At 41.0% G+C, this 11,438-nt stretch overlaps 1 protein-coding gene across 5 annotated transcripts; it reads right to left on the bottom strand.

Moving 5' to 3' along the window:
- Positions 1-1,729: 1,729 nt before the first annotated feature.
- Positions 1,730-9,988, bottom strand: LOC111254787 (uncharacterized). 5 transcript variants are annotated; one of them, XM_022816005.2, is made up of 8 exons: positions 9,443-9,988; positions 8,030-8,237; positions 7,616-7,707; positions 7,160-7,223; positions 6,633-6,708; positions 4,616-4,715; positions 2,515-4,409; positions 1,730-2,212 (listed from the first exon to the last, which is right to left on the bottom strand). In XM_022816005.2, the coding sequence occupies exons 2-8, from the start codon at positions 8,184-8,186 to the stop codon at positions 2,008-2,010; spliced, it is 2,589 nt and encodes an 862-aa protein (XP_022671740.1). In that variant the 5' UTR covers positions 8,187-8,237; positions 9,443-9,988; the 3' UTR covers positions 1,730-2,007. The 5 variants fall into 5 exon arrangements, with proteins under 5 accessions (XP_022671740.1, XP_022671742.1, XP_022671739.1 ...); XM_022816007.2 differs by having other exon boundaries at positions 2,717-4,409; positions 9,433-9,988; XM_022816004.2 differs by having other exon boundaries at positions 9,433-9,988.
- Between the last annotated feature and the right edge of the window lie 1,450 nt (positions 9,989-11,438).

Consider the following 11,438-nt stretch of genomic DNA (forward strand, 5'->3'; position numbering starts at 1 on the left):
TATAGTGAGTTCATACAACTTAGCTTTACAGCACGAACAGAGCGGAGGAGCGTAGAGGGTAGGAGGGGAATATTAACGCTAGAACTAGTCGTATTGAAAAATATAGTCCGATGTACACAGATGCAATCTTGCAGTTACATAGGGCACTTTAAGGCCTCACCTCTCTTAGACATAAATGCATTGAGAGCTAGTTCTGACGTAAAATCTGTGTATTGACAGTTTATTAAAATGCCCTTAGCATGGAGCCTATTCCATGGCTGTATTCTACGCATATGAATACCTTAAAGCTCGAGCTCTCGTAGGACGGGCTTTTAGAAAAAATATTTTACCCCGCACATGATTACGGACACGGTAGCTCCATTTCGAGGACTAAAGGTAAATAATTTGAAATTTTGGCGAATTACTATACATTGCCACATACAGCTCACGCTGTATACACCCTTGCAGATTTTTGAAACAAGATTGGTGTGCATGTTATCCCGGAATGGGTCCTTAAAGGCCATTTTAGCTTTTGTTTTGTTCACTAGTTTCTACATTTGTCTCTTTTACTTAATAAGATGGAGACCTAAGCAGACGTCGCCTTCGTCTTACTGCTTCCGTTGGGAGGGTTTAATGTCTAGGCTTATTGACTAGACGCCTAATGGAAACTACATAGAAAGACACAAATAAAGTGCCTTTAAATGGGGCTAGAATACTATCTAACCTTTGACCTTGATGCACGTTTAAAAATGGGTTTGCTATTTACTCGTATTACGAGAATACCCAGGTTGGAGCGCATGACAAAAGTCCGGGGTATCTAAGCAGAGGCGGCAAAAGATAAATAATGAAGCTAGCTATGTCGCTTAATGAACTAAATTGATCTGTAGGTCACGATCTATCCGAAGAAGACGTTTGGTTGACAGGGTAAATGCGGAAATGATTTTGCTTATTAGGAGCTCGTGCACTGATGGGTCAAGATGCACGAGCCTGGCAAGAATACCAGCAAAATTTTTAAGATTTACCGGTATTCTCGTCTTAAGGAGCATAGATCGTTACGAAAGACATCAGCTCTGTGACCGCGAATTAAACAGGAAATAATGTCTCGTTTCCATAAACTCTTAGCCAAAGTGGCCGGAAGTAACCAGAAAAAAACCTTCAAGCTAACGACTGAAAAAAAATTAACTCTCTCAATCGCCGCGTCTGTCTTCGTCGAGGATTACTTCAGTCGCGAGGAAGTCAGGGAAAGCACTTCACAAGGGACCATAATAACCAGGTGTGTATCTGTCACATTTGCCAAGCGAGGTCGGAGACGTCGGACGCTGCCGGTGAACGGTTTGACCTTTCCGATAGACAACCAAACTGTTCTAACTTCTGCAGAGAAGTTGACTATCCCAGAACCAGGATCTGAGACTAAGTTTCAGCTTTCATTTGAAGCATATCCAGTCTTTCATTGGGGCGATTCACTATTCTACGTTTCTAAAGTTATCCATTAAGGAAAAACAAGAGGTTAAGGTCAACGAAGCGATACCGTCTGAACTCCGGACACCTTTAAGACAGTACTATGCATGATGGCGGGGTGTCGTAAAGGGGCAGATTTCCAAACAATTTCTCAGCTCGTCATTTGTCCAGTGGTTGTAATAGTATTGTCTTGTGCGTTACATAATAATGTACACCATAGGCAACCGCTGAAGATAAAATACAGAGTAGCCAAGCATCAATTTGAATAGCTTTTTTAATTAAGGCAAAGTCGTAAATGGTCATAAGTGAATAGTTTATTCATCTTTTTCGAGCTATTCCCTACGGTATATAAAATGATTAGAGTGAAATTGTAATGTTTTTTTTTTAAGTATAGCTATTGTTGGGGTCGAGGCATTTTTGTTGGGGAAGATATTCGAGGAGAAATACTATAAGAAGCTATTTCCGGCCTTTTTACTTAGCCTGTATCCATAAAGATGTGTAACTTCCATTGAGACAATCAACTTCATTATTTGATCTGAGTCATATGTTATGCTTTCTATAACGCAGCGTCTACCCGTAGTGCTTCACCATGGTCACAACACCGTTCGAGAGCACGAAGCTAATTCCGCCATAGCTTGATGGCGTATGTCTACGGGTCGACTCATGAATTCTAGAGTAGGTTGGATGGCTACCAACGAAGGCATCTGACCCGGAGCTTGAAGACGATTCGACTGTCCTTGCACCTGGAACCTGAACCTGCCTGCCGGATTTTGACCTGGTGGGAACATTTGCATTTAGACATCAAGCAATTCTATAAAGAGGCCTTTTGATAAACGACACCATTAGCTAATATCGTCCGTTGTTTTGTAAAGAAAAATTCTAATTCTATTCTAAAAATTATATTTAGAACTTGCTTAATAATGATTTAAAAAAGTGGCTTTTGACTTAAGGCTTTTAAACATCACACGCGTCTTGAAGGTGTGAGAGATAATGTATAACGTGGTACCAAAAACCAACAAGGGCTGTATATTTCCATTACTAGGAGTTAGAGAAACGACAAATAAATAAACAGCATACCCTATAATGAATGATCTGCGGTCAGATGATACAAGCGGAAAGGGCGTTCCGCCGACGCCAAAGCGTGGGCTGGGTCTCGTAAATGAGATCTGGCTAGTGAAATCCGGCCCTTCTTGGTTTATATCTTCTAATGATCTACCTCTAAAAGATGAGCTTGTTGGCAATAGGGGCTGATAGCCATAGGATACCCGTTTACGCTGACCTTTAAGCGGCTTCTTGAATCCAGGCTCAGCTTGATATCCGGAAGGTGAATTGAGAAGACTTGCGGGACGTGTGAGAACAGCCTGCGCAAAGGCAGGTCTTAGCGATGGTGCCTGATATAACTGCTGACTATTGGCCACATTTAAATTAGCTAAAAGGTTATTAGGCCTTTGTGGTGACAAGGGCCTCAGACCGCCAAATGGAGATATTTTCTGGCTTAATGCGGTTCGCCCTTGAGCTACAACGGGTGGCCGGAACGCACCTGATGGAAGAAAAGCCGGTCGTAATTTGTTTGGTGATGGTGGCGATCCAATACTAAAGAAGGTAGCTCCGGAGGAGTATGACGTTTCCGGACCGTTCAGTTGTGTATGAGGTAGAGTCGTGCTTGGCAAAAGCCGGTTCGTCCGAACAAATTTTGACCTTTCAGATAGATTACTCTGAATGTTCGACGGCTTAGGTTTATGTTTTATGAAGGTTTTTCGAGCGAACTTAGATGAGCTTATTGGAAACACAGAGCCGACTGCTGGCGATAGCACTGGAACTGGTGAACCTGCAGAGGCAGTTGCAGTAATAGGCCTCGGGTGAGCACGGGGCAACATTGGCTGAGGAGGTGTTCTAAAAGAACTTGATGGCAGAATGCCAAACTTAGTTCGCCCTGGCAAGCCAAAACGAATCGTCGAACCAGTTCCCTGGAAGCTGACGAAATCACCAGCTACGTCTGAATTATTACCTGGAGAAGGTTTAACTGTGAACTTCTGTGGCGCGAAGAATATACCTTTATCGTTAGACTGTCGGCTGACAAATATGTTCGGTAGTGTCGCCCTAAATGGTAGTTGCCTAAGCAGTGATCCTTCAGCAAAATGTTGCAAAGGCCGAATACGAGGAGCAGAAGTCGTTTGCAAAGAAAACAACGCTTTGCTCTTATTTTTCAGAGGGTTCAGTCGTGGACCAAGAAAACCCGCTCTGCTGCTAGAGAGTGTTCCCTCAATAGGCGCTAGAATGCGATTGTTCTGCGGTCCCAAATGGTCGTTACTACTAAGCAGCCGAGGTCGGGGACTCACAGTGAGACTAGTCCGTGCAAGTGTAGACTTAGGCCGTTGAATAGAAGCGTTTATGAGGTCGAATCCACGACTGAATGAAAACGAATTCGGCTTGTAGCTGATTCCTCCTGAAAATCCTATTACATCGTTTTTGTTTTGAATCGCACCTTTATAGTTTCTGCTCTGTAAATGAACTTGGTTGGTATTTACGAAAAACGCACCCAGAAAGTTCATGCCGCCAAAACGGGTTAAACCAGAAGGCTGATACATAACAGCTTTTTTAGGAGTCATCAAGGATGCGCTATAGTAGGGAGTACCACCTAAGAAGTTCATTCCGCCAAAACGAATAAGGGAGGGTCGATACTGTAGAGGCACAATTTTTCCTGGTCCTTCCAGAGCCGAAGTAATATTGGTTGTTTCGCGGTGTTGCATAGTTCTATTTACTAGATAGTTCTCCAGTTCGCTAGCATAGAAGCTATTTGAGTAGGGTGCTCCTAGGAAGCCCATTGCCCCTATCGACGTCAAGTTGAGGTTTCGTATGCCAATAAAGTGCATATCGGAGACAGGTCCTCGGATGTCTTTAAACTGGTATGACTTTAGAGAACTGGTGGTACGGGTCCGGTTGAAGCCAGGTCCACGGTTCGTTGGATGAACCTAGTATTTTTCAGATCAGACGAGACAAATATACCTTACTATCCATTCACATTGACGATCGGATAACGTGTTTAGATATATATATATATATATATATATATTGACATTATTGGTAGTATAGGTTTTAATGCAGCCGTAAGATTTCAGTGTCGCGGAGAGAATAGATCATACAACACTTGTGGAATGTTTTTTCCGTTCTCTGAAACCTGTATGTCGAAGACAATAGATGGTGGTGAGCGGAAGGCGGATTTATCACAGTCGCCAAGATATGACACTATTTGCCCTTTACATTTCGGCCATACAGCCCTGTAAATTACAGATGGCAACGATCATTTTTTTTGCAGCACTCAATAACATATTGTTAGCGTATACGTAAAGTATCTAAACCCTTTCTACCGAAGAAGACTTGAGTTTCAAAAGCGCATACTTAGCTTATACCCTATAAGAAGAAGTATAACGTAACTTTCTGTCAGACCATAATCCGCCTATCTAAATGCGGTTTAGAACCGGAATTCTCGTTTTTGTAATTGCATTCATTTGAATTAAGGTTCTTGAACAAGCAGTTCCTTGAGGAGACACAATGCAAAGCTGTGGGAGGCACGCTGAGTGAGTGAAACTGCACTTTTTCAAGATGTTGATATGCACACTGTACATTTAGGTAGCGTGAAGCTTTAGCTATTTTCGAACCGCAGCGACATTGTTAGACTCTGGTGGCACTGCAACTGTTTCTCACATGTGTCCGTGTCGCACAACTGTCTAACAAAACTACTTTGTTCCAGAAAGGACATAACACAGGGCTCGAAAAGGCTCTGTATTTCGTTCGTTCCTGCGTCGCCGTAGACTTCGTCACGTACTTGAATACTAGAATTCAGTTCTCATGTCGGCTTTCATGAATGGGCGCCCGAATTTCTTTTCTTCAACTTCCGTCTTATTGTGCTCTCTCGTTACTATTACAACTTTCTAAGAAGTTTTTTTTTCTAGCCCTCTCTCGAGAAAATGTCTTATCTTTATACAGTTCTCCGGGGTCATCGAACATGATGCCCCATAGTATCTTTGTACGTTCGACCAAAAGTCGAGGTGGTTTAAGAGATTCTAATTAAGCCCCATTCCTAGGTGCCAAACTGAATTTTTTGACTAGACAACGCACTCCTCTAACGCAAAGTTTCGAGCGCATACTTTTACCAATTAGTACTGTGGTTTTTATCTTTTCAAATGCTAATTTAAGCTAATGTTTGCTCACCCAGGTCGCCATCTTACGTAGGGCTGTGTTTGCTTCGTTTTTCAGTTCCGCCTTTATCCTGATAGTTCATCATTGTTCTCCTATCGTCTACACAGATTACTGCACTTACCCTTTTCGGCGTCAATAGTTTTAACTCTCTATTCTACAGTTTGATCCTATGATGGGGCCCTGTGACGCTCCCGCCTTAGTTCACCTTCAGAACGTCCTTCGTTCTGACCTTTTAGTGATCTGAATAGTTAGCGATAATACGTCGAGGAGACGGAGATATTCCAATCGCCTCCGCTATGTCCGAAATCACCCTCATTCGTCGAGTTGAAGGCGTGCTCTACGTCCAGGTGGATAACAAACCAAGAACCTCTAGTTTAAGGCGTCTTTTGGCCATGTTGCAAGGCTAGTGTGTCTTACCCATTGCACCGAAAGGGCACGATGTCCTCGTGCTGGGACTTTATTATTGTATCGAGCCAAGAAATACCGAATCCCAGCCCATATTAAGGGCTTATTTCGGATAAATCAAGATGTAACTGATAACATTTCTTCTATTATGTACCAAACCGATCGAATCATGTACGAAAAGGTGACGTATGTATTGTATAGTTAAGGAGTTAATAGGACAGTGGAGGGGGTGATTTTTGCACGCGGATACTTTGCTCAGTTGGAAGTGATATTGACAGAACAGAGAATATTTATATTGAACATTGCGCAAAGGCCAATGGCTACATTCTATATACACTTGAGCAAATCCTTTAGTTTACCGCACTGCATATGGCAAAAGCGCAGAAGGGTTCACTAATCTTCAACCGAGCTAGTTACTAAATAAATGGCCACAGGTGCTAAGCTGATCTCAGAGAGCTAAAATGCTTGAATGCTCACTATTTAGATCCAGGCAGCTAAAATTCAACAAACAAGGCTTCAAGTGTGTGGCTTAAATCAGATGTGTCTAAAACTTATTATCCTCTAGATAGCGCGTTTATATGTGGGCTTACCATGCGGTGAATCCTTGCTTGTCCTTCACGATCTGGGCGCATCTAATGGAGGCTGTTATATCGTCGCGACGAAGAGCTAAGGTATTTTAATTCAAAGTATAACTAATTAAGATCCAATTTGAATAATTCTGTGTACCCGGCAACTTCTTATTTAACCTTCTCGATTGTATATTTTACGTATAGGTAATTTTACGATTCGTTGGTAGTAAAGCTAGCTGAATTGACATGAACGCAGTTACAACTTCTGGCCCTAGACAAGTTATTACGTAAACGTCCAATTAAAACGACTACAAAAGTCGACTCAAAAATACCGAAAATATTAGCGGTCTACTGTTGAAGTAGGATTCCAGGCTCCTTGCTGCCCGGAAAAGTTATTAAAGGTCGTGCATCGTTCGTCCCCTTTGATCAATGATTTAGTCCTTATGAGAGGTCGTATATTTGAGGGAAATTAATATTTGACGATACGACAAAAGCCATACTGCAGCGACTGGTTCTCCGGCTACGTTAAACTCATTGTGGTCACTTACCATCACATTCTACTTTGCAAGTATTTGTCCCTGTTCGACTGCCGCACCAATATCTGTCATTAATCTACAAAGTTGGCAAGAGAAGCGAAGAACGAAGATATGAGTTTTGCTAATATTAATAACTTCAACGAATAAAGAAAATATCTACTAATTAAATATGCCGGTATCTATATCTGTCAGGCTGAGCATATCTTTTAGATTTATACTTGGAAGTAACGATATAAGCTCTTTGAGGATGAGTTTCTTTTATTCCAAAGCCAGATGAACAAATCAACGACAGATCATTACCAAAACATAAATCAATAATTAATTAAACCTAATACCGCATTCGCATAGGCTTAACTTCAACTTGAAAATTGTTCATTCTGTGCACAGTGATAGTTGTTAAAACATTTGTTGTTTGTTGTTTGTAAAACAAACTTGTTATTGTGTGTATATTTATATAGCAATTCTTACTTGGAAAATTCCGTGATCAGATGAACCATCCAAGTTGGATAGATTGATGGCATCTGTTTTGAACCCGCTTTCGTATTGCGCGATACATGTCCCTGAAATGTCCTCTGTTTGATGTGTCTGATCCTTGCATGGCGTACAGTCTGCCATAGAAGGCACACATATTGACTCCACCTCGATTGACTAGTATATATATTAGTCAGTCGAGACGGAGAGATTAAAAGACTGTTTTTTTTTCCCTACACTGCTTAACGCAAGTCCTTTTTTTTTCATAGGTACAAGGAAGGAAACAGAACGAGAAACTTTGTCTAGCTTGAACTGAATAAGAGAAAAAAAGAACCATTGACTGTTACCAAAATACTGAGAAACGCTACCGTATTATGTCGAGTCTCTCATAGTAAAGAAGTTTCCACTTACATGCTGCCACCTCCTCTTCGGGGAAGTATTTCCTAATTTCTCGAGCAAATTCACATTTACTGAATTCGCGGGCATCGACTTTAATCACCGACAAAATCACCAGAGGAATTATTACAAATGCCACTATCTTTGTGACCTTACCACGTTGTTGTGTCATTCCTGAACTTCACGATGGCCAATTAAGGTATAAGTTTATCTTCTTACGTGGCTAGGAAACATTAGCGCAATTGAAGACAATTAGTAACCTGATGATCCATGATATCAGTAATTTAGATTTGTGCATTACACAATATTTAAGATTATATTATTAATCGAGATACAATATCTAATTAAAGTTGAAAAAAAGAACTAATTAAATGACTAATAATTAAGGTTGTTCAGCCGTAGTTCGAACCAGCGATAATACGCAAATTAACAAATATAGAGCAAAATAACCTATCTTTCCTATCGTATAGAACTCTGGTCAGGTCCCGTATGTACCATTCCATTGTCTAAAAAGTAAAGCTACGAAAGGACCACTTAATAATAATCAGTTAATTTCACGCATACGTTTATATACGAAGTTTTTACTCCTTTAAGTTTAACTTACCAGGTGCTTCTTACCCGATAAGACATTATGTGTAAGACTGTTGCATTCATTCGAGTTAGTTCCAAAATCTAAAAGCATGGAGTAATTCGAATGGAGGTCTGCTTATTGTTTAGCCAAACATCTATGATGATACTCAACAGAGATCTCGGACGTCTAACCGCCATTTACCGCAAGGTCTAAAAGACGTCTAAAAGGCTCGATCCTGCTGGTTTTCGTGGAAAACGTGTGTGCACTTTTGATTTTTTTTCACTACTTTTTATTTATTTTCTCTTCCTTCCGACTTGGATTCTAATCTACCCTTGGGCTGTAAGCTAACAACATGTCGATGCACTGAGAGAAATAGGATTTTTAAAATATAGTGCGTAAAATGCTACAGTTGTTTTCTCTGGAGAAAAGCTCTGAAAGTATTGTGGTAGCATGTTACCTTTTCGATTCGAAGAGTCACTATATTCCGGAACTACGTTTTGAGGGTATTTACACGGTGATTTTTCAAAATTTGCTTACAAGCTATTATATGACCGTGCTTTCATTAGAGCGCTCAAATCATTACTATCCATATCGTAGCCACTTAGATGGAAAATAGCACATTAAATATGGCCTCGCCTTTTTTGTGTGCAAGGTCCCTAAGTCAAATGACGTCGTACCATTATGTGTACACGACTTACGCATCCTTCTACGATTGAATGAACGCAATAATAATAATAATAACGCAATAGTGCTAAAAACTGGAAGGATAAATAAAATCCTGCGTAATCCGTTTTTTTATAGTTCTTAGACAAACTTTGAACGGGCAGCATTGGGTAGCATAACTTACTTTTACAAACCTTTCAGAGGTCACAATGTTTGCTAGCACAAGATGGTGATCTCCACCTCTGTTTGATTACATTTAACCAGTGCAGAGACCACTCGTTGCGTTTAAGGCTGTTTCAACAAACGTCGCACATCGCTGTCAGGCTTCCGATGTACCCCAGCTAACGTCATTCATGGTTAGAAGCCATTACGATAAAAACCGTGTCTTCTTTTTGTTCTTTCAACAGCATCAAACCAATTATCACATCACTCCGGCCGACATGACACTGTGATTCCTTTCCGTCGAACAGTCGTCAGTTGAAGTATAGCGCATCAAATATGCAGCAGGCAAAGCGCGGGGCTCGAAGGCCAAATAGATCAGGATTACTCTTTCCTAAAGTCTGCTCTGTTTTCTGCAACACCACTGAATGCTGCATATGAAATCCATTGCGTTACACTTGGTATATATTGAATTTGCCTATAACGCCACAATTATGCTCCTGTTTATTTTCAATTCCTGCATTATCATAGGCCACTGTAATTTACGATTAGTATTAAGCGTCCTCCTGTACAGTTAGGCAAGGAGACATTACCCACGACGTCAATACGCCGCTACCGGCTGCAGAATCGCTCTTCGTTCATATGTCACCTGTTAAGCTTCATCGCGTCAATGATGCCGCTGACAGTTTAACAGATCCGTGAACTATTTCTACGGAAAGTAAGTATAGATACAAATATCTGGTATTGGAATAGTAACGATCATTGTTACCGTGTCTGGTATTGATGCCGGTTTAGCGATTAAGTTATCTAGGTGCGTTCTGCTTATGCGTGTTGCTAACGTCTTATAAAGGTATTTACAAGGGAATTAGGGGAAAAGCCGACAGATAGTCTTGCGTTATATCACATAAACAGTAATAATAGTAAGGTAACCATTAGCGAAGTACATTTCCAATGTACGGCGCACGTAACCAGCGCCGCTTTCGCTCGATGGGGCACAATAGCGCGTACCGCCAATCGTTATTAGTGAAGAGTCTGCGTTGTCGAACGCATATTTAGTGAAAACCTTCACTACGGATTTCAAATAAGGCACCGTTATTGTTGAATGGATCGTCGAAGCGTGTGTATTCATATAATCTTAAATAATATACAGGAATAATAAATAAATACTTACACTAGCGTTCCACTGATCTATTTGACTCACTGTGTGCGAGGTAGAAATTTGGTTGCAATGAAACAGATTGCGAACAACGGACGTTGCTCAAAAAAGGACGCGCTAGTGGAACAACCCTCGTGCAACATTCGTAGCATAATATACAGCCTGAAAAAACAGGACAAACGAAAGCACAGTGTGCAAGTTGTGACGCTCCAGCTCGATGCCAACCGGCGAACCTATTTAAATCAATTTAACCTATCTATACTATATCGACCGCGATTGAATGTAGAGAGTGGTCCAACAATAGGAGGATTAACTGTTTTTCAGAGAGCTCCAAATGGACAGAACAAGAATTCTGATGGACTCTCACCTGGAGGGAAGCATCTTGGGAAATGCAATGTACTGCCTACTAATTGTAGTAACGCGCAGCGCGCTCTCAATGGCACGAGCACGTCATTGAGTATAATTCACTCGTTTTCTATAGGTCCAACTTAAACGTACAACTGAGAGTTCAGTGACCGCCACAGGTGGCGCAACAGGCAAATGTGAACTAAGAATAAGCAGACACAGTCAATAAACGGTCAGAGACGATAAGCAGATACCCTCAGGCTGTATTTAGGCTCTGCGTTTAATATATATATATATATATAGAGCAGCGTAACGAATATTTAATATTAAGGCTCAACTGTGCAACGCATGAGATAGTTTGATGAGAAAGACAAGATAGAAAGTCCTAGAGAACTGGCATCAGAAAATTTGATTGTCAACCTGAGGGATATTCTCGTGAAACGCAAATCGGAATAGACATAGAGGTACCCCTTGGAACATTTATGTATGTATTTTTAGCTAACTGACTCACTAGCAGAAACTCAAAAAAC

Source organism: Varroa destructor, unplaced genomic scaffold (assembly GCF_002443255.2).
Source record: "Varroa destructor unplaced genomic scaffold, Vdes_3.0 BEIS01000007.1, whole genome shotgun sequence".
In the NCBI taxonomy this organism is placed as follows: Eukaryota; Metazoa; Arthropoda; class Arachnida; order Mesostigmata; family Varroidae; genus Varroa; species Varroa destructor.

Coding starts and splice junctions, on each gene's coding strand:
- LOC111254787 (XM_022816005.2), bottom strand. CDS start 8,186: ATGACACAACAACGTGGTAAGGTCACAAAGATAGTGGCATTTGTAATA. Junction 7,708..8,029: donor CGAAGAGGAGGTGGCAGCAT/GTAAGTGGAAAC, acceptor AGGACATTTCAG/GGACATGTATCGCGCAATAC. Junction 6,709..7,159: donor TTGCAAAGTAGAATGTGATG/GTAAGTGACCAC, acceptor AAAATACCTTAG/CTCTTCGTCGCGACGATATA.